Consider the following 23,250-nt stretch of genomic DNA (forward strand, 5'->3'; position numbering starts at 1 on the left):
ATGATGTAAGCGTTGGCATGGTCGCACATTGCAGCTGCACATTGCACGAGAGTGTTGTCGGCTGCTGCTGTGCCATTTCTTTCTTTTTGACTGGTAAATATTGTTTGTACAAAGATGATTCAGCGAAGTTTGAAACATTAATTTTGCATAGAATTTTTTAATAGTGGAGTGGAATTTTTCCAAACAGCAATTGCTGACCGGCTCCAAAACTTGAAAATTTATCTGCGTAGACTTAGCTAGTAGACTAGCATTCCTGGCGATTTGAAAAACATAAATCTGCTTTATACTTTTATCTTAGGTATTTGAATCGTAGTTGCAGTTCCTAGACATGTGAGGGTAAGGACATTTGGATTATTTCATATTTTATAAAATTAAAAAGATACCGTACAAAATTTTCAATGACCACCTAACGTGTAATAATTTCCCCAACTAAGAATTGAAGCTACAATTTTAATACAAGTTTCTCTTTCACTGTGTAGATATGGAGCCAGCCCATGTTGCTAGACTTGAGGCAGAGCTTGAGAAAGCTGTGCAGAAAATACAGGAAAAGGTTAAACAGTGGTGAGGGTTTGTTATTGTAATTTTTACAGCGTGTCCCAAAAACTTTTAAAACACTTCATACGCAACTCAAAGTTCAACGTGGTAGCACTCATAGACCCCATTCCCATAGATTTTAGATCGATCTATCCCTGTGGGGAGTCTCACTAGATCACTGTCAGCTTAGATGGCTTAAGCGTCTGTCCCGCCTACTGAAAGCTGTAAGGGGATAATTAACTATGGTGCGGACTTGGCTGACTGCAATTTAGCGTGAACCCCCAGGGAGTTAGGTCGATCCGGATGGATCGATCTAAATCTCTGGGAATGCACCCTTGGACCCCATTCCCACAGATTTTAGATCTATCTATCCCTGTGGGGAGTCTCACTAGTTTACTGTCAGCTTAGCCAGCTTAAGCGACTTTCCTGCCTACTGAAAGCTGTAAGGGGTAATTAACTGTCGTGCGTTTTAGCGTGATCCCCCAGGGAGTTAGGTCGATCCGGATGGATCGATCTTAATCTCTGGGAATGCACTCTTATTAATGCATTCTGTTATGTGGAAACACTTATATAAAGATATAAATGCACATAATTGCAACATGATGATTGGCTAGTGTATCCACTGGGATGTGGGGGCCCTTAAATTTTTATGAAACTTTCCTTTCCTCAAGTTCCACACTGCTCACAGTTGAAAATGTACACTTCAATCTTTCATGCGTTAACATATACAGTATGTTTTAGCAAATGTAAGTAGGAATGCTAATACATAAATTTTTGCACTAATCACAAACAAGTTAGCATGCATATTTATACGCAGAGAATACTTGTAGCCGAATATTAAAATTTACTTGGTTTCTTTCCAGGAACAAGTATAGAGATGACTATGTTGCTTTAAAGGAGCGTTTGACAACATTACCTGATAAAGTTACACATGATATAATGGTAATAAGGGATATTTAGAATAGCACACAGACTTATTTATTTATTTATTTATTTATTTTTAAATCATACAATTTATTTGTTTATCAGTAAGTAATACATTTTTGGGGGATGGGGGAAGAAGGTCTATAAAGTTGCCACCACTGGTACATCTTGCAAGCAATGTCTTAAGAAATGTATTTATTAGTCAGAAGCTGAAGTTGGGTTACTTTGACTTATGAAAATGATACTTTTATTAAATTTCATTTGGTGAATAATAGAATGACTAAATAAAAATATATATACAGAAAAGTTTGAGGTACTCAATTTCAAGTATGTGGCAGTTAATTAAAATATAACTTGATGACGTAGTTTAATGAACAAGTTTTAATTTGTGCTTCATCAGAAGATGGCTGATTGAAGTGTTTGGGCTATCTCATTCCATTATGTTAAGATAAATATTTTTGTGTGCAGGTTCCCTTCACATCTGTAGCCTTCATGCCAGGCCAGCTTGTCCACACTAATGAGATACTAGTGCTGCTGGGAGATAACTGGTTTGCAGAGCGATCAGCCAAGGAGGCTTCAGAAATAGTGGACAGGAGAATTGCAGGTAATAACATGAGGTAATTGGAATGAAGAAGTAACTGTACATAAGACTTGGGATTCGTAATTTTTATTCTCTACTTAGTTCCAATATTTACGTACCTTTAAAACATTGTTTGGTAAGTGAAGGCAAACTTTGACACATTTTTAAAGTAATTTATTTGAAAAAGGAAGAAAATTATACTATTTATTGTTGAAATGATTATATTTCTGAGGTTCCATATTTACAAATACGTTAAATACCCTGCAATAAATATTAAAATTATTAATATTAACTATCAGCTGTTGCAGGCATTGAAACTATGTCAATTACGGACACTTACAATAATTACGCCAATTTTGATGTATGACACAAAAGCCTTTGTGATCAGCAATAAAGACATGAGTTTTGGTGAGGTATCCTTTGCAAAATACATGTCAAGTCTAATTGTATTTTTCAGCTGTAGACAAAAGTCTGGGGGACTTTTCTGAAGAATTAAAACTTTTGGAATCGAGGAGACATTTTACTCGAGATGTAGCACAGGTATAGATGAAGAAATTAATTTGTAATCATTATTCTTTCTGCCTGATGTTACTAATCTCTGTTGCACAAAATATATCTCAATATATCTTTTGGAAATTGATAATTGGTTTTAAAATATACCGTCCTGAACATGTTCTTGACATCGTTAAAAACATTCTTGATTGAACCATAAAATGGTGTTATGTAGAACAGTTGCATCACCATGAATGTGTACTGTCAACACCTGGTCACTTGCGATATTTAGTCAAAGTCTCCTCCATCAGGTTAATCACCCCTCTCTGTGGCCGCTCACAGATGAAACTGTTCAGGTTGATAAAGCAAGGCAGATCGTTCCACTTGAAATCATATGAGCCTACCATGTGCATACACCCTTCTGGTAAGCGACAGTAGTTATTATCTGGCTGATTGCCGCCCCATGCTGAGAATGTGACAGGTCTCTTTGTGCCATGCCATATCCACACCCCCTCTTTGTCCAGGTCGGTACCACTGGTCCAAAATCCCCAGTGTTTGTATGGGATTTCTAAAACATGGAATGAATATAAATTGAGCATTTGACCATTATGTTTAATGTTTAAAACACTCTGGTTTAAGAGACTATTTGGTATTTGAAACTAGATACCGTAACAGTGACTAGTATATTATAGAATAAAGATTCAATATTGAAGTGTGCTTTATTTGCATAAAGATATTAATTTATGATAGCAAGACTAAACAAATATAAGTCAACTTCAAGTTTCCAGAAGTTCATATAGAACTGATGACATTTACATTGAGTAGGGGAGGTACATATTACTAAGCTCGCCTTTTGGCACAAAACTCAAGTATTCAGAAATTGGATTTTCCCTCAAGATGGTTTCATCATTTTAATATAGAGAAGAATTTCAATATATAGAAGTTTTTTTGTGATGCAAAAAAAAAAAACAAACAAACAAACAAAAAAAACAAACAAACATGATTTAATTTATTTATAGAAATCATAGGAAAAGATTAAAAAAGTAAACCCTGAGATGTTGGGGAAAGGATAAAATTGATTTACATTGGTTTCAGTTGGAAAAATTAACTATGAATGCACCAGTTTACAAATATGGTCATAGAACTAAATGGGTTTGGCAGTTATAAACTTGCATCAGTTTGTATATTGCACCAATTTTGCTGTGAACAAATTCCTTTGAAATGCCTAAAGACACTCTTGCACATACACAGATATCAAACAGAGCCTGAGTGGTAGCTAACAGAGAATTCTGTACCTGGTTTCAATTTATTCCGCTTGATGTGATTCTTGAGAAAATTCTGCTCTGCCTGGGACTCAATACTGACGAGGTTCGCAGCATGAAGGTCTCTGCACATCTTATTAGCTGACACCCAGTCTGTCTGATGCAACTCGAACACGTAACAAGAAGTCTGGAATGGCGTGAACCCTGGGGGGCAGGGCGAAAACACCACCTGTGGTTGACTGCCACTCTGGGCTGCTGTGTTCAGATCTGGAAAATGTTTTATAAATCATATAGAAGTTAAAAATACAAATTTTATGTTATTAGTAGATATGTTTCCATACAGTTTTATAAGTGTGACACATTGGTGAACACAAATACATGTTTAAAATACTTTATTTTCATTAGCTGATATAAGTGTAGGGATACAGCCTACATGTAGTGAATTGGTCTCAAGGTCCAGAGACTTAGTCCTGGTGACTGTCATGTATACTATGGTTTATCTAAGATACAGATAAGCCTTATAACTTGAATTATAGTTGATCTCAACAAATCTCATGGTATGTAGTCTGGAATGGTATTTTTTCTCTTTGATATTACCTAGCTTGAAACTTTGCAAAATTTGAACAGATGTTTTGGTCCAAAGTGTCAGAGTTATGAGGAGTCTACTGTATTTCATTATTTTCTCATTTCTGTTACACCAATCTCTTGCTTTAGTATATAAGCAGTTTTAAATTTACGAAGTAAGGATTGGTACAAATGGCGAGAAAAAAAGTAAATCTTGGAAGTAAATCAAAGTAGGATTTGGGCAGGATACATAATTTTATTAACAACAACTGGAGTGTAGTTACTAGTAGGTGTGTTCCAGATTCATTTTTTCCATTGACCTTCAAGTTGAACGCTGGTAATTTGTTCCTGCTGGGTCTGTTGCAATTTTCTTCTCCTTATATGTTTACATTTTACTTCTTCTATTTTCTCATAGATTTCTTGTAGTCAGATTGCCAAGCACTCATTAACTTAAATATAAATCAAGAAAAAATTGCTTAAAGTAGGGTTTCTGTCTAAGAAGTGTTGACGCACTTTCATGAAAAATAACCCTTAATTTCTGGGACAACTCCACATTTAATATTTAAATTTATGTTTTGTTATGTTGTCTTTAAAGAAAATAACCCAGTAAGAGGGAAACATTTCATCTGGTTGAACTGATTTAAGACGTAAAGTGTAGGTTATTGACTAAGAAAAAAATGAGAATACCATATGATTGGACAGATGTTTTGAGTTAGTGGGGACCCAAGTTTCATTTAATTTTGATCTGGATAAAATTTTAAAACATTTTAATCTTAATTTTAAGAAGCAGAATCTTACAAATCCCAGTAAACATGTATACTACTGTATACAAATATACTGGGATTTGTAAGATTTTGCTTCTCAGGGGGTGGGGGTGGGGGTGGGGGGGGGGGGATAAAATGTGTTTGCTTTCCAAAGATTAATCTTGGATGTGATTTAGTAAAACTATTCTTATTGGTGTTTTGTGCAGATGCTCACCTCGGCATTAATTGACATGATTCCGTACATGGATATTAGTTCATATTTGTATGCACAACATGATTTATGCCTTTGTGATACCATTTTGGGTTAAAACCTGTATGTTGGTGAGAGATCTTGATGTGGTATAGAATTTGGATAGATGATCTGGCAGCACACTCAAATCACAGTTTCACTCACAAATGATTTGCCATTTGTATGAATCAGTGAACATAAGCTAATGTTCTGGCAAGATCTTTGTCAAGTCGAGGTAGATATGTGGTTTTGTTGGTTTAACCTTTCAGAAACTGTTGTTTGATCTCCACCATAAGTGCCCTGCTGGCTTGAGATGCATTTGACAAGTAAATTTGTGTGGTAGAATAAACCTAGATGTTTGTGTCCATGAGCATGTATGTAAGTTTGTGAATTGGCAAGAGAAGTTACATATGAAAGATGTGCATTCTTTCTTTAAGTTAACCTCCCAGCTGTTAAGTTCACCCCAGTGAGGTTAATGCTGGAAGATGTCCCATTGCCAGGGTCAAGCGAGGCAAGAAAAGTTTAAGATTTTCCCAGCTGTTGAAGTTCTGTGTTACAAGTCTTTTCTCTCTCTTTCACGTATTTAATGGTTAATAGTTGTTAACTACTTGTGGCAGAAAGGTATAAACACTTTTTTAAATCGAATATAGCCAGGAGTTATTCTAAATTGAAATCCTGTTCTGCAAATTACTTGCCCCAAAATGCATTCTATCTCCCCCCCCCCCCCCCCCCCCAATGATGCAGGAGAAAATGGTATCCAACTGTGTCACAACTGTGGGAATGTGGCAAGTTAAGAAGAGGACAGGGAGGACCAAATGTTTCAGACTTTCATTTGGCATCTTGAAAGAAGAAAAATTTCAGCCATTACCACCCATACACTTGATCACCAAGAAAGGGAAATATACCCGACTTATTATTATTATTATTATTATTATTGTGTGTGTGTGTGTGCGTGCGTATATGTGTGTGTATACCCATATGCCTTTCCATGGGGCTCTTAGATAAAGATATAAAGAGAACAGCATTTTATGCCCAGGGAATGGCAATAAGGGTCAGTCCATTGCATTTGCTGCCAATGAGGAGTTGATATGAATCCAATGGCCCACAAAGCTGGGTCTTATAATGAGAGGTTGAACCAGCATTACTGAGAACAGTTTTGTTGTCACCTGAGGAGAACTTGGTTTTTGCAGCCATCTTGTTTCTGATCAACCAGAGCTTAATTATGACCAGTTGTTTGTACGGATAAGTTATATGTATTACAATGGGTAAAAAGTTGCTTTTGTTCTAATATATTCATTTGTCTTACCTGGCCTGTAGTTATTATGAGCTATTCCTGCCAGCAATTGCTTCTGCATCTGCCCTAGTTGTTTCCTCAGGTCCATGGACAGAGAGTTCACAGAAAACTGAACATCGCTGCGCAGCTGGCGTAACTGGTCAGAGATGGCCTGAGAAGAGCTGAAATATATTTTTTCAAAATTAAGTCGTAATTATGAGTGAGTGTGTGTATAAGAGAATAATTTGCTTTCATATCAAGAAGAGGTTTGAAACATAAAGACCAACTTAAACTTTAAAACAGTTATGTCTACATCAATAAAGCTGGAGGGAAAAAAGGGTAACTTAATAAAAATGTGCAGTGAGAAAATGAATTGGAAGTAATTCAGTTTACAAAAGCCAACTTGGATTCAACAAGGTTTATTTGATCCATCAGTACATGGTACTGTAAAACTAGGGCTGCAGAGTTGGGGGGTCCCCTTCTGCTGGGAAATCTTTCCAAAACATGCAATTTGGGTAATTTTAAAGTTAAAAGATATGGTTCTGCTGGGCCAAGGTGGGTCTTTTCTAGAATTTTTAAAGGCTTCAATGTTTGAGTGCTAATCTTTTCTTTAAGAAAAAGAGGTGGGTGTCATGTTATCAAGTTGTTTTATCAGTGATTTAGACATCTAACTGATAGTAACTGCATGTTTGTCACAACTACTGAGCTGTGTAAGATGATGAATATTACATATTTTATGTGTACTGAGACATTTAGAAGGTCGGGCACTTTTCTTTGAAGGCAAAGCACTTTCCATCGGGTGAGTGCATTTTGAAAACATTTTACCACCCTTAGCAAGTGGTAAAATCATATAAATGTTTTACCACTAAATTCCAGTAAATTACTAGTATGCTAATTTCTGGTTTTTAGTTTCTGCAAGAGAAAAAATCTGACAAACAGGTTGCCATGTAAGGTTTTCATATCTCATTAGATAATCTGTACAAAAATCCATTTGAAGAAATCAATAGATATTATTTTTAAATATTTTTCATCCAGTATGCCTTTAATGTATGAAAGAATACTGTTTGCTTAATTCTTTATGATTTTAACTTAAATTTTGTAAATGCTCTCCAGGTGTATTTTTTTTTCATTTACTGAAAAAGTAGGATTTGACAATTTATTTACAAAACCAAACAAATTAAAGTTGGAACGATCTATGTTGAATGACGCTTTCATTGGGAATGGGACACTAGATAATTAGGGGACAGTGATATTGCATTCTTACCTGGTAGTTGAACAAGTGCTCTGACAACTTTGAGTTGGACAACATGCTGCTCCCCGCATATCAACAGTAACATAGTGGCGTAGATTGTTTTTGTCAGTGACACCATCATTCTGGATGGCCTTCTTGGCCTTGTCTTTTGACTGTTTTTCATTGTCCTTCTTTTTACCCTTCTTGCTGTCATGCTGTTGTGTTCTGTCTGTTAAGTGGAAAGGATCCTCAGCAACTCCTTGTCCAAGCCAGTCTTTACCGAGATTGTCTGAAGAAATTTCACCAGAGTTTTTAAAACTTTCGCTGCCTGTATTGTCTTTTCTTCGGGGACCATTCTTAGCCTTGTTTTTTGCCTCTTCCACTTTGGCCTTAGGCAAACTTTTTAAATTTTGAATCACTGGATAACTTTTGCTGGGATCCAAGTTCAATCCATCTTCATTTCCATATAAAAAGTTGTTGTTAAGGTCATCATAATCTGATTCATCATACCCTGATCCAATCAACTCAATGTCCACCTCCTCAAAAGTTGCTGGATGAAGGCATATCAGAAAGAGAGCTAAAAAGAGACCAGTTTCTCTTTGGCAGCCACAAGTTAGCCAAAAAAACTGCATTTTGTAATAAATTTGAAGTTCCCAGTGCCAGTGATGTAACTTGTGGTAAGGAATCTGTTAAATGTGAAGATTTTGTACCATGTTTTAACAGGTATTTCATCATAATGACTAATGAAATGGGGTTTGCCATGGTAATATCCATTTTGCAAATTTTACATTTATATTTACAGCTAAGGAGGGATAACCGATCTTCTTAGTTTCAGTAAAAATTTTTAGTTTGAAAAATGAAATTTAGGCATTTGTTACTTTAAGATTTTTGGAAATAGCATGAAATAAAAATTTTTGGTAAGCAACAAGTTACTGTATTTGTGAATTGAAGAAAACCATCTGAATTTTCCCCTTTACAACCCTTTTCTGCCTCTTTGCCTCGTCAAGTGCCTGTAGTTTCAGATTTTTACATCAAAATATTTGAAATATTTTTGGAACATGACTTTTCACTTGATTTGCCAGGGCTTAAGAGTGATATCTGATTGCAGATTTTAATCTTAGATTCTTCGTAACTGATGTTCAAAGTTACCAAAAAAGCATAGTCAATTGTTTTCTGGTATTTAAAAGAAACAGCAATTAAAAAATAATAACTACAGATTAATTAGAGGTATAAATATTTCATTTAGAGAAGTATGAAATGTTTAAAACACTGTTACGGGGGATGCCATATGTAGGCTTTGTGAGCTTATTATCATTCTGCCCCCTTATTTGTTATTCTGGCAATAAGGAAATAAGTTGTCTGCATTACCTCAACACGGTTCAGAAAAAATCAACAAATAACACTGTTAAATTTTGTACTAATTTATTTAAGTGGTCAGTTTAGGCTGATTATTCAAGCTTCTTATAGAGATTTATACAGAAACCTTTTGGTTAAAATTTTAGTTTAAAAAAAAGCAGCGTGTGCAAGACATCACTTCCTTGAAACTATAAAAATATTGACCTTATGAAAATGACAAAATGGTTTCTGGAAATCATTCACTTGATTTAAGCACCTGTTTTTCACCTAAAAGTACGTAAATTACAGCTTGTTGAACTTTTTGATTGTGTTTGAACAAATACATGCGATGAATTATGTAACCAAAAATAATCCAAGTTTTGACCCCCTTATAAACATACCTGGCCACTTGTCAAATGTTTTCACACAGTTCTGAATTGTGTGCAACCCAGGAGTGGTTTACCCCAGAAAAAAGTTGTATTTTTTTGTGGGGCAAATCTTTAATGTAAGGCCAACCTAATGATTAGATCACTCTGCTTACTTATGTGAAGTACTGAAACACTGCTTGTTTAGAGTTTTTTGTGAAGCTGTTGCCAAGCTAGTCTGTGCAAAAATTAGTTCTATGCCTGTTTTTCGTCTATGTTTTCAAGAATAAAAAATTTTTGTTAAGTTATCTGATGTAGACTTCCACTTCAACATTTTTTTCAGTTTATACAAGTTTTGCTATACTTTTGAATTGAAATTTTGATTTTTCAAGGTTTTTTCTTTTTTCCAATTTTCTGAAAGTTTTTTTTTATCCAATAATGAATATGGACTTGTATTATAGCACCCTGTTGTTATTGAAAGTAACTGATTGCTGCCTTTTTTTCATCTTAGGAAAGTCTTGATCATAGAGAAATCAGGGAGGTGTATGATGAAGAAGAGGAAAAGAAATGGAAAGGTATAATTGCTTTCAATTAAGCCATTGCTAATCTTTAAGCTAATTTGCCATTTGAAAATGAAGGTATATATAAATATATATATTGTATACATTGTATTTGATTATTGAAAAGAATTGAAACTAAATCAAAATCTCATCAGTTGAGCTCAGACTGATACCATGCCCTCTATGCCATTAAGTGGTGGAATGATATGTATGATAAACAAATTTCTTAATTTGCTTCAAATTTTTCTTCATACTGGTCTGGTGAATATATCTTAAATAATTATGAAAAATGTTATTCTCAGAGGAACACAGAAAGAATGTACGGAGGTATCACCAGCAGAAACGCGAAGCAGCAGCCAAGCAGGAAGACCAGGTTAATGAAGACCTGTGGAGGCACCTTGATGAGCTGGAGATGCAAGAGGCCAGGAATAATGAGATGAATAGGTATGTGTAGGGAATTGCTGAGATACTCTTATGGCAGGGGAATCTTATCTCATCAGTTTGAAGTAATATTTAAAAAATGGAAACTTTGGTGTGCTTATAAAGGAAATTGGCTGAATGCCCTTTTTTAGTCATTCTAAAATAAAAAATGGGCATTTGGAATCTGTGGGAAATAGAGATGATGGAACATTTTCACAAAATTGTAAATATATCTGATTACTGATTCAAATTTCAGTTCTGTTGTCATCCTGTCTTTGTAGCTTTTTTTTAACATACCTTTAGTGTGAATAAGCTTGTAATCCAATGGGGATAGTACATAAGTGTTGACTAAGTACAGAAATGGCTCCATCTGCTCAATGGGCAAATATGATCAGTCTTTCATAAAACATAATTTTGAAGTAGTAAAAAATCTTCTTTTTTTTTTTGTAGAATTTGTGGTAGTTTCACTGTATAAAATAGAACTTTTAGAGTAGCTGCTTTTCCATTTTGTTGCTACCACTCAGTAAATGTTCTTATTAAAAAAATTATGTCTGAAATCATGTAAAATTCACAATTTTTCTCCTTTGAAATGATTGAGTCATTACCGTATATTGGTGAGGTTGAAGTGCTGGAGTGTGTAGAGTTACAAGGAAGGAGGGTAAGGGGGAAATGCATGCCACCCAGACATCCCATGTGACATTCATGTATGTAGTGATGGAAATACACACCCATGTGAAGATGTTTGAGGCATGACCAGACTACCATGGGGGAAATGATCGCTTAAGAATTTTTTAAATGCCAAAGTTAGTTGTCATTGACATTCCCATAAGAAAAAAATTCTATAGAAAAATTAAATGTCTTGCCATTTATTGTAGTTATAGTTTTATGGAATATGCAAGGTTTACTCAAAGTTTACTATGTAGTATATCTTGGGATTATCTTATATGTGTGTGTGTGTGTGTGTGTGTGGTATCATGTGAAAACACCACTGAGGTGAAATCTAAGCAGTGTGACATCTGAGACCAGGAGCTGCATGAGGTGGGCATTCATGTCAGCCGGCCTCCATTTACCATGCAGATGTTCAAATTTGAGCGTTGTTTTAATAACGTGCAATTTTAAATTGTTTGATTTTCTTCATGTACTGAACAGTTTAAGGGACAAGCCTTTTGTGTCCATTCAGAGCTTAAGCAATTGATACCTTGATACAGTGGATATTTTGTAGGGATTTTGGACTTAGCTTGTTCTCTGTCTGAATTCAGATGGCAGACTTGACTAAGTTGACTTGGCAATATTAGTTGCCATGAGCTGCAATGTTTTATAAATACTACAAGACTGCTCAATGTTAGTTGTTCACTGAAATAAAGCCACATTACAATGGTGTGCAAAATCTGTTGACAACTGAAGCATAAAAGGAGCGAAGTAACTAGTTTAGCTCCATATTTCATTCAGTGACAGGAAAAGACACTTTTCCTGTAAACCACAAGCTGTGCCATGAGAAATACAAGGTTCATATTAGCATTTAACCTTTACTGGAATCATTTGTAGTAATCTTAATTAAGTTAAAGTAATTTTCCATATCTTGTTTTGTGACAGGAAGTTCATATGTGCATGTAAATTGAGTAACACCCACGTGCGGTTTTGGGAAATGGGTACTCCGTGATGGTAAAGTGTTATGAGACTTTGGCTAGACAGTGTGTACAATCTGCACATTTTCCGTATCCTGTGAAGGAGGAAGCAGTAATTTTACAGAATAGATTGTAAAAAATTTGGTGGCTGCAATGGTAAAATGAATAAGTTCAGCATTTCCCAAGGAAAATAAAATTTCGCAATAAAGCACTTACAGCTGAGCACCATGAATGGTACTCACCTGATTCAAGTAGTCTTTCCTTCCTTCATTGTGCTGGTTGGTCTATATATCTACAAAAATAAATAAGGAAATAAAATGAACAAAAATTAGCAAAAGAAAATATTCATTGAATAAATAAAAAATGAGTAATAAGTGAATTAAAATATGATAATAAGCAGAGAAGTCATGCCAAATATACTAGTTACATGCAGCCAACCCTACACACCTAACGTGTTTTATCTCCCAGATTCTTTTAAATTTGTTGGAATATATTGATTAAACTTGCAAACCATATGAAATTATGTCATTAAATCTGCAAAATCAATGCTAATGCCAAATAGTGAGTAAAATCCAGCCTTGTGTATTTTGATATTGTTAAAACAAGAAACTATATCTAAAGTTAGATTTGTAGATTTATCTAAAACTGATTTGTAGTTAAAGGATTCAGGTCTGCTAGTAGTATTCCATTTTGTGTTTGCATTTTCCAGATACAGATGTTTTTGTGATTATTAAATATTTTTTCTAGACTGTCAGATGATGAGGATGGTGATGGGAAACCTCCAGAAAGCAGAGCAAAGAGCAGACTCATAAAATGGGAAGATGAAGAGAAACTACAATTAGCTGGGAGCACCAGTGAAGGTAGGAAAGTGCTTGGTTGCTACACACATTACTTTTGTATAACTATGCAGACACTACTGTCTTTAGATGAATGGATGGATGGATGGATAGATATGTGTACAGTGTCAGTTCATATTGTAACATGAGTAGTCGTCCATCTGGGCTGTGACACCAAAGCCTGACATTGGAAATAAGTTTCAGTTACATGGGGAAAGTATATCCTCTTCTTTCAGAAATAAAAGCAATACAATTGACATGTCAAAGAAGCATTTCACGTGAATTAATGCCATAAAAATTCACAGAATTGAAGTGAGAGCTACAGCATTGTGTGAAATGATATTGTGGCATGTCGCATGCATTGTAGTGTTGGGCATAACAACATGGGTACAGACTATATAGCATAGCTCATAAGTGGAAAAGTTGCACATGCATCATCAATGGTTCACCGAGTCTTTGCATAAGCAAGCTTAGCAACTGTGCTATATTTTATGTGCACATTTGGGACGAGGAAAGTCAAGATATGTAGGTGATCCGTGAAAATATTAATTAAGAATGTGTACTGTCTGTAAAAGAGACTAAATGACTCAAAAGACTCAATGAACTTCCGTGTAGGGAGTACAACCCTCTTGCTGTGGAATTAGAAACAGTGGACTTCTGGTATTTTATAGTGGTCAGTGTACTTACTGTGTTTTCTCGTGGTCTGTGGATTTCTGGTGTTTTATCATGGCTAGTGGATTTCTGGTGTTTTATCATGGTCAGTGGATTTCTGGGTTTTTTATCATGGTCAGTGGATTTCTGGTGTTTTATCATGGCCAGTGGATTTCTAGTTTTTTATCATGGCTAGTGGATTTCTGGTTTTTTATCATGGTTAGTTGATTTCTGGTGTTTTATCATGGCCAGTGGATTTCTGGTTTTTTATCATGGTCAGTGGATTTCTGGTTTTTTATCATGGCCAGTGGATTTCTGGTTTTTTATCATGGTTAGTTGATTTCTGGTGTTTTATCATGGTCAGTGGATTTCTGGTTTTTTATCATGGTCAGTACATTATCATTGTACTTTTATTTCTGATGCACCACCAGATGCCTTTTGTCATTACAAACTAGTTACAGACTCATCATCATCATCATTCCTCTTCGTCCCATGTGTACTTAGGATGGACGAGAACTGAGTACCAAAGGTAGCTCTGAGATGGACACCACCTGGCAAAAGAAAGAGAGGAAGGCCCAAGACTACCTGGCGCCGAACAGTTACAGACTGGGCATGCTGTTACGCCTTCGTGGCCGAGTGCCTTATGAAGGTACAGAGAACAATGTACTTACTGGTGTCTCAGAGTCAAAAAACCAAGAAAAAGCCAAGAGCTGGTTCTAAAGGCCAAAAGAGATCCCAAAGAGCAGACCAAAGAGGCCAATTTATTTCAAGTTACACCTTATATACATGATCAGATAGTACACGTTTACCAATCGGAACCAATAACACAATGAACAGTTTTACCTTTAAGTTACCAATCACAGGAGAGATTCAAACTTACACACCGGACTATACTTTACTTATGGAGACATCTACCGGTAGCAGTATAAAACAATCTCAACTAACACACTACATCGTTACAATGCCTCATGCTAGTCATTTTATGCTATCATCTGTAGGGGCAATTTTAAAATACCCATCACAAGACTTGCATTCAGCACTTGCTTTAAAAATAAAAAAAACTGCTTGTAGATTTAAATGCTAAAACATTGCATGGAGGCTAAAAATGCATGTTCAGGGCAAGACTTACTTGTATCAATGTGTGACCTACTTTCTTGAGGAAAAGTTCAGTAAAGGGCAAAGCACTGAGTATACAAGTAGTCATGGACTTGGCACCCCGGTATTTTCAATGCACTAGCGTCAGACTAGACTAAGTCTTTCAGCTTGTCAAAAATTCCAGGGGATAAGTTAGATGCCAAATAATTGTTCCGTGTGGGAGTTATTGGAAAAATTAATAATTATACTAGCAGAAAAGGTGTACCATTGGGAAAACCGTGTGGAAAAAAAGGTGTACTGTCTGGAGAAAAAATCTTGAAAAAAGTAATTGTACCGGTACGAATTTTTGGAACTTAAGAGTACTTTCACTTTTGTTTCTGGCAGGAAGTAGCAGTACCGCAGACATAAATGAAGAAACAGAATCAGATGATGAGGCATCGGAGGCACAATCTAACAGTCCTAGGAAAACTATTTTCTTCAAACATACTGCAAAAGAGGTAAGTGGTTTTATGTTTGATTTATATTGGCAGTACTGGGAACATGGTGGGTATTAACATTTTTAACAATTAGATCCCATTCCCACAGATTTTAGATCGATCTATCCCAGTGGGGAGTCTCACTAGATTACTGTCAGCTTAGCCGGCTTAAGCGTCTGTCCTGCCTACATAAAGCTGTAAGGGGGTAATAAACTGTCGTGCGCGCTAGGCTGACTGCTATTTAGCGTGAACCCCCATGGAGTTAGGTCGATCCGGATGGATCGATCTAAATCTCTGGGAATGCACTCTTAGTCATAACTCCACAATACCCAAGCATTTATACTTTTAAGTCTACACATTAATGTCTGACTAGTCCTAAAAACAATATACTATTCATTGGTATCGTTTAGGAAGTCTGTCACTATGTAAACATTGCAAAACTGGAGAAATTTTTTTAGGTTTTTATTGGATTTTACCTGCTTGTGTAATTTGCCACTTTTTTCTTTCTAGTTTCACTCTTATTTATATATATATATATATATATATATATATATATATATATATATATATATATATATATATATATTTTTTTTTTTTTTTTTTTTTTCTATACAAAAGGATACAGTCCACTCCACCACATCAAACTCCAGTCAAGAAGAAAATGACGATGCCCAAAAGCCAAAGAGCAAAATCAACAGCCCAAGAGATATCTACCTGCAGTTTGCTGCCTCGTCTTCTCCATTAGACCAACCCAAGTCTATCCTTAAAGCTAGTAACCCTGGTCACCCCACAGACTACACTAGTCAGGGAAGATCTCAGACTATATGTAGTCCTGGTCCTGTGTCAGATGTCACATGTCAAGATGTCGAGACACAGAACCCTGCATTGAAACCAGCAAACACACCTCAAGTAAGTTCCAAAGCCGTAAGTTGGGTGCTTGAGTTTTCGCACTTGCATGAGGGTGAAGATTTTAAGGAAACATTTAACAAATGTGAACATGCTTTAGTTCGAATTGGTTGTTTAAGTGGATTTTAAAGCAAGAAGGGCTCTTCTGATGTTTGATAAACTGTAAAAAAAACTTGAATACTTTAATAAAAATAAGTTTTTGAATGAAGCTGTTTGAAAAATGACTTCCACTGTGTTAAGACCCACAGTCTAGCACATTCAGGTTATCTTGCTCAGACAACAAGAATTTGACAGGGCTATTTTTAACAACTTTAAAGTTTTGCTAAATAATAATATTTCCTTAATGCAAAAACAATATCAATTGATTTTTGATTTGTCAAACATGGACAACCAAAACCATTGTGTTTGTTAGTTTTATGAGTTTGAAGTTTTTAACCCTTTTGTGATCCAGGCATTCACAGGGTCTGTGATAGAAAGGTCAAGTTTATCCACGTCCAATACCACAGAGGTTCAAGACCCCACTCCCTTACAGCCACAGAAGAGAGTCTCCAAGTTTAAAGCTCAAAGACTTCAACAAGAGAAGAGGTAGCAGTGGCTCCACTCTCGTTAGTCAGAGATGTACTAGTACTTCATGGTGCTATAGGTAAAAAGAGACTCTTAAGCTAGACGAGAACAAATGTTAAAAATACACTCTATGAATGAAGATATTTTTATATTTGCCAGTAATTCTGTGGAGATATTTGTGGCTAGTGATCATGTAGTGGAAAGGCACTGTGTGTATGTGAAGTACTCACATTGATATTGAAATTATACTAGAAATATGATGTGAGTAGGTAACGTACAATCAAGATATAACAGAATGAAAGGATAGGTCATCAACTATGGCATCGCTGATTTAATATCAAGCTTTATTTAAAAAATATGAGGTGAATTCATTTATAGCACCATAGTCGAGTCCCATGAATCTTCAGACTGTTAAGCCTTATATATCAGGTAGCATAGAGGATGTTGTTCTTACTTAAAAACTAGACCAATGTAGGATGTGAGGTATACTATGCAAGTCCGGATTATTTCAATGAGTGATTGATAACCCAGTACAAATACACACTTACCGAGCAAATGTTTGTATTATATACCGTGATTATTGTTATTATTTGTAAGTCATTGTATTATATGGAATGAAACGGAATAATACAGTTACCTAGTACAGTCTTTTTTGCGCCAATGGCATAATTTGCTGATTATGATCTGTTTTTCTACCATCTATTTGTAGAAAAAAGAAGAAAAAAAAAGCTTAGGCAGCCTTGCTTTGCTTCAGCTACTATGTAACTGTATTATGTCAAAAATGGATACCCTTATTCCATAGGGTGCAACATTCCTATTTGCAAATAGGAGTACAGTTTAAAATTTGATATCTTGAATTCAAAATTTAAGCTTACTTTTGGAGTGACAAAATGGAAAATAATCTGACAATTCATCACATTGTACATTGTTTTGCATAAACAGTTCACAGGCAGACCCACAACCCCAGTTTTCCTAATATATTGATGTGCTATTTGTTGCTTTCCCAAGGATACATTACCATATCATAAAAGGAAAAAAAACTGTAATGACCGTCTTAAAGTCTGTCTTTGTCATCAGTAGTTTGATAACTGCTTGTGTTACTCTCTGTATAGTATTCCCCATCTTTCATGGCCGTACTATGTGATTTCTGATTGGAGACAACTTTTCAAAAAACAACACACAAGTGTCAATTCCTTTTCTGCAGCGTAAATTTTAGTGACTGACTTTTGACATGCATGTCTCTGTTCAATGTACATTACATCTTTCTAACTGCTATGTTCTGTGCTTACAAGGACGCCCAAAGTTAATACTCAGTACAGACTTGCTCTCGAACCTCCAATCCATCTTTAAGAATTGTCTGAACTAATACTGTCCTAGCTAGTACTCTCTGAGCTAGAATTAATGTAGTATGTATTGTCTTGTCCAACTAGCATTGTAGTGCATTCGGAAGTTTTGGCGTAGCAGTGGCAAGGGTAAATAACCCAGCGCCATAAACTTCCGAACACACTGACTCAGTCTTCGGTGTCATCTGCACAGAGGTGCTAATCCCAATTCTTGCATACGCCACCAAAGCGACTGGCAAATATGAAAAAAGCACTCCCTCACTGTTGTTTGGAACCCTGTACTGTTTTCAAAGGTTATGTTTTAAAATTGTTTATTAATAATATAATCATGTGAGCTTTAGATAATGACTGCCCTTTGAAAAGGATATCACCTTTGATCATGTGTAATGAGTCTTTTTTGACTCAATCAAGTTTTCACTAATGGGGTATTAACTTGCTTTGGTTTGGCCTTCATACTGGGTCTGTATAAACTATCTTTGGATCTGGTTCTTTCTTTGGAGTTTCTTGGGTAGCTAGTTCTTTGGTGTTTTTTTGGTAGCTGGTATGGGAATATCCAATATCTTGGGCTTTGGGTTTCTTTCATTTGCTCTGTAGTTTGATAAGCGCAGGTACCTTCCGTAGTTTCATCCCTTGTATTCTACTATATAATAGGATCTTGGAGAGTGATGATGATCATTGCTTGGCTCCAGGAAAGGGTGCCATGTACACTGGGTCTCCTTTCACTAAGACTGGCATGTCTCTACTCGCTTTCCTGTCATAATTGGGGAATTACCGATGGCATGGTAATTACGGGTGAAGACCGAACTGAACTGGTCGACTAGAATGTCAGCTTTCGATTTTTTTTGTAAACCTACGTCATCAGGAACATTACTTGGTCAGAATAATAATATGCCTTTATTGTCTAAGTAATAGTTGGTAACACTTCCCACCATATTCAACATAATTGACCTATATTATATAGAAGTAACTTACAATTACTTAAAACACCAACAAACAAAGACCACGATAGAGGTCGCTGCGCGACCAAGATAAGACCAAGTGTAGTTCCCAGACTCCAGTTTTTGTAAACCTACGTCATCAGGAACAACACTTGGTCAGAATAATAATATGCCTAAATAGGGAGAGAAAAAATATGAAAAAGAAACTTAACCCCATAGGATCCAGTTAATGCTGACCCATAAAGCTCTGCTGTGCCCAATTAATTCTGTGAGCTAGCCTTGAAAAGCCGGGTCACCTCAGTAAATTGGTCATAATTTGTTTGTTTGCCTTTATTACCCATACAAAGTATACATTTTTAAAAAGCCAATATTTCAGGCTAAATGAAAATAGAATTACATTTAAATTTAACATGCAGTATCAAAAGTTATAGCCGGTTAAAAACTACATTTTCATTTGGTAATGGGTAAAATAAAACAAAGTTGATTTATCTTATGCACATCAATTTTTTATTTTTTATACATTTGCCTGAAAATTCACAGGGATGATGTCAATTATAGTAACTTTCAATTCAGGAAATTTCAGCAATTTATCTCTATCAATTTTCAAGTTATGATCGTTTTGCTATCAGGTATACCAGCTTTTCAGCTCACCTGAACATCGTGGCCAGAGCTGAATAGAAGTCAAATTTTTACACCATCTATGACAAAAACATCTTTAAAACTTATATCATGAATAAAGGAATATCATCCCCACTGTCTATATCACTGTCACTCGAAAACACCTTATCAGTGTCGTAGTTTTCAATCATTTCAATAACAGTATTCATTCGCAGGCCTCTTCAGTAGTGAGAAGTCGCCATTTTGATTTTACTTTCACCAGCTAGGTCTAGAAAATCGCTGATTTCTCGCTCATATATATTTCTATCATCCTTTATATCATAAATAAATGAATATCAACGTTACTGTCACATGAAAACTTCTCTTCAAAGTCCTGATTTTCAATCATTTCAATAACAGTATCCCTTCGCAGGTCCCTACCGTAGCGAGGAGCCGCCATCTTGATTTTACTTTCTCCAACTAAGTCTTGAAAATCGCCGTTTTCTCGCTCATATATATTTCTATCGCCTTTAAAAATGGTGGCAATGAGAGACAAGAAACATACCCGGATGTTAAACTATATATCATTTCATGACTCACGATACAAAAGAGTACAGAAGACGATCTTTCCAAGATACGCACATATGCGGTTCTGGGCGTTTGGGGTAAGCGATAATTGAACCGCACATGCGGTGACGGGCTCTATGGGGTTAAAATAAGTTGAACACTCATAGTCAAAGGGTAACAACAAGAACATTTAACGTCTTAAGTAAAAAAGACGAAACTGCTAAGAGTACAAAACATGGAAAATTGCTAAAATGTGCAAGAAATACACAATAAATGGAACAAGCACTATATGGGAAGCGAACTGCTACCCTAAATAGTGAAAACAAGGAAATGTCAGCGCAGGAATAGAGACAACCTGCCTACTCCCTAAATGTGAAGTTAAGTTCTCACTTTTAAGAAAATATGAACTACACAAGTCATTCTCCTTTTAGCAAGTCTGTGGTAAATGAATTTGGGGGTTTACTATGTACATAGTGTTAAAAAAACACTGATGGTGTTTTCCATCGGCCCAGTTTCATGACAATCTCCGGCTGCACATTGTTTGCAATAGCATAAGTTGCTCCAGTAGGACGGAATGATTTAGCAGAATATACGTCCGTTGAAAGTCCAGCAGCCTTGATACTGTCATTAAGAATGCATGCTATAGATGATGCATCCTAGGGATTAAAAGGCTTCCGAAGGGACAAAAAAAAAAAACAGGACCGTCCGGAGTTTGATGCTGGTTCATTCTAAGAATGTAGTCTCTGAGAGCAATAACTGGATCAAGTTTACTATTAGAACAAGGCGGAATATGCACCTCAAATCCAGTTCTCTGAATATCATTCTTAATACCAAGGAAAATGATTTTCAAAGAGCCATTCTCTTCTAACAACAACTGATCAGTAGTAAATCATACTTATACTAAGAGTGCTTGGATTAAAAACTACTGATTTTGGAGCAATATCGGAAGGCCTTAACATGACTACAAGTGACAATAAAGTAACTTTGTTAAGTCTAAGCTCCTTAACAGACAAGCTGTCATTATCAGGCCACATTGTAAACAAACTATGAAAAGCATTAACTGGTAAAACTGCTGAATGTTGCATTGGACTTACTGTCGAGGACTTGACAAGTGCCACATAGAGCCTTTGAATGTCATTGTCACTAACAAGATTAGGTAAACCAGAACTTTCATAATAACAAGACAGTGCTGCTAAGGCAGTCTTTAATTGAGATCTCGGTTTATCCGAGGAGTTTGCAATATGACATAAGAATGATGCAATAACTGAAGTATGCACTGGTGGAAATACTGCAGACATCCCAACACAAAATTTATATAGTTTCTCAATAGAACCATTGTAAAGGCGTAATGTAGATGGAGCTAAACATTGTGGAAACTGCATTGCAGCTCTATTGGACCAACCACTGCTTATTAACCTGGTGTTCCAGATACTCGCCATGCGTAAATTTTCCACTTTCGGTTCCTTAAAGGTTCTGGAGAAGTCATCCTCGACAGCACCGAATAGCGGTTTATCTTTAACTTCAGTGGAGGAGCCACTGTCATTTTCCGCAGTTTTTGGAACCATACCTGCCCTGGCCAATACGGGGCAATTACCGTGGCCACAGCCTGCTGTTGTATTATCATATCTAATACCTCTGGAAGCAGGCGAAATGGTGGATTCACAAAGTTGTTGTGTGAAAACCAATCTCTCTGAGCTAGAGCGTCCATTCCTGAAGTTAGTGGATCCCAATACTGACTGTTGTAATAAGGCAGATGTGTTGTTTGCACTGATGCGAAGCAAGTATGAGGACCCCATAGCTGATCTATGTAACCAAAGAGGCGAGGATGTAACTTCCATTCGAATTTGCTTGTCAACCGAGATAAATAATCTGCTGTTACATTGCTTTTGCCTGGCAAGTGACGTGCTAGCAATGTTATATTGTTTTCCAGGCATTCTGCCCAAATTGCTTTCGCCACATTTCGGTCACATTGTCTTACAAGAACTGAATCACTTTTCCTTTGAGATGATCCCTAAATGACACAACAGCCAACAGAACTGTTATAAGTTCTTGGTAACTGGAAGACTAGAATGACACCCTTGCATTCCAAAGTCCTTGTGCTTGTTTGCCCTGATACACAGCGCCCCAACCAATGTGGCTGGCATCCGTCTCCAGTTGCCCATCTATCTGGGCTCTGTAACTCGAAAGGTTCGCTATGTTGCGCACGTGAGCAAGTGTCTCGATTCCATGGCCCCGTATCTCGAAACGGGCTTTGATGTTTGGACTGCCAAGCAAACGATAAATGTCTTTACGCAAGTTGCATATTCTCTGCTTTGGTACTTTTAATTCTGGTACCCCACTGTCACCACAAGAGTCGATAACATAACCTATGTACTGAATTTTCGATGTAACAGTTGGAATCAACAATGACTTCTCATAGTTAATATTCCAACCAGTTGATTCCAATATATTGTAACGCGACGCGGCCGTCCGCCTCGAGTCGGCGACGACACCCCGACGTGGTGTGGGATTGATGTTACCTGTACCTTGGGGGAAAGTCTATCCCCAACCTTCGGAAATAAAAAGACATGTATTACATTTCCAATATGATTATTAAATCTTCAAACATTGAATACAAAAATTCATGCAATATAAACGTGACTTATGGCCATGTAACTCGACTCCCTTCACACGGGAGGAACACTCTTGGGCTGGAACTCAGCATCAGACCCAAGTGGACATCCGCTCTGCTATGGCGCCCCAGACCCAGGCCGGCTTTTCACCAGGGGTCGTCATCCACAATAACTGCAACCTACGCTTAGCCTTAACTACACACTGCTGTCAAGGGATTGACGGCTGTGAAAATAACGAACTTAAGTACTTACTGCTGTCAATAAAACGACTGCAGTAACAATAACAAACTTAACTGATCTGTGTCCATAATCAGACTCAGTATAAACTGTTACAGTTAGTAATGAAAACTGGGGCTACGTCGGAATAAAATTTCAGTAAAGCTTCTGCGTTAATCTAGCAATGGAATAAATGCAGTTATAAACTACCGTTAAATCTACTGAACATTTAAATTCTCTATCGGGTTTCCCCCCTAAAAAAAAAAATAATAAAATGAAGCGGGCTAGCCC

At 36.4% G+C, this 23,250-nt stretch overlaps 2 protein-coding genes across 2 annotated transcripts; one reads left to right on the forward strand and one right to left on the reverse strand.

Annotated features, from left to right (window-relative positions):
* Window positions 1-10: 10 nt before the first annotated feature.
* Window positions 11-19,718, forward strand: LOC106177983 (uncharacterized). Its single transcript, XM_024077277.2, has 12 exons — window positions 11-93; window positions 299-336; window positions 480-561; window positions 1,398-1,476; window positions 1,927-2,062; window positions 2,496-2,578; window positions 10,065-10,128; window positions 10,416-10,557; window positions 12,906-13,018; window positions 15,125-15,237; window positions 15,835-16,125; window positions 16,574-19,718. Exons 3-12 carry the CDS (start codon window positions 482-484, stop codon window positions 16,709-16,711), a joined length of 1,239 nt encoding a protein of 412 aa, XP_023933045.2. The 5' UTR covers window positions 11-93; window positions 299-336; window positions 480-481; the 3' UTR covers window positions 16,712-19,718.
* LOC112042508 (uncharacterized) lies at window positions 2,664-8,584 on the reverse strand. The gene is made up of 4 exons (XM_024077137.2): window positions 7,887-8,584; window positions 6,656-6,804; window positions 3,826-4,059; window positions 2,664-3,098 (listed from the first exon to the last, which is right to left on the reverse strand). The coding sequence occupies exons 1-4, from the start codon at window positions 8,483-8,485 to the stop codon at window positions 2,806-2,808; spliced, it is 1,275 nt and encodes a 424-aa protein (XP_023932905.2). The 5' UTR covers window positions 8,486-8,584; the 3' UTR covers window positions 2,664-2,805.
* Window positions 19,719-23,250: the final 3,532 nt, after the last annotated feature.

The sequence above is a fragment of the Lingula anatina genome, chromosome 4 (genome assembly GCF_051362555.1).
Source record: "Lingula anatina isolate TDL-2025a chromosome 4, LinAna3.0, whole genome shotgun sequence".
Taxonomy (NCBI): domain Eukaryota; kingdom Metazoa; phylum Brachiopoda; class Lingulata; order Lingulida; family Lingulidae; genus Lingula; species Lingula anatina.

Excerpts from the sequence above, each read along its gene's own strand:
- LOC106177983 (XM_024077277.2), top strand. The coding sequence starts at position 482 with ATGGAGCCAGCCCATGTTGCTAGACTTGAGGCAGAGCTTGAGAAAGCT. Across the intron at positions 2,579-10,064 it reads TTACTCGAGATGTAGCACAG|GAAAGTCTTGATCATAGAGA; the intron begins GTATAGATGAAG and ends TTTTCATCTTAG. Across the intron at positions 16,126-16,573 it reads AACCAGCAAACACACCTCAA|GCATTCACAGGGTCTGTGAT; the intron begins GTAAGTTCCAAA and ends TTTGTGATCCAG.
- LOC112042508 (XM_024077137.2), bottom strand. The coding sequence starts at position 8,485 with ATGCAGTTTTTTTGGCTAACTTGTGGCTGCCAAAGAGAAACTGGTCTC. Across the intron at positions 4,060-6,655 it reads TCATAATAACTACAGGCCAG|ATCTGAACACAGCAGCCCAG; the intron begins GTAAGACAAATG and ends AACATTTTCCAG. Across the intron at positions 3,099-3,825 it reads GCGGAATAAATTGAAACCAG|AAATCCCATACAAACACTGG; the intron begins GTACAGAATTCT and ends TCCATGTTTTAG.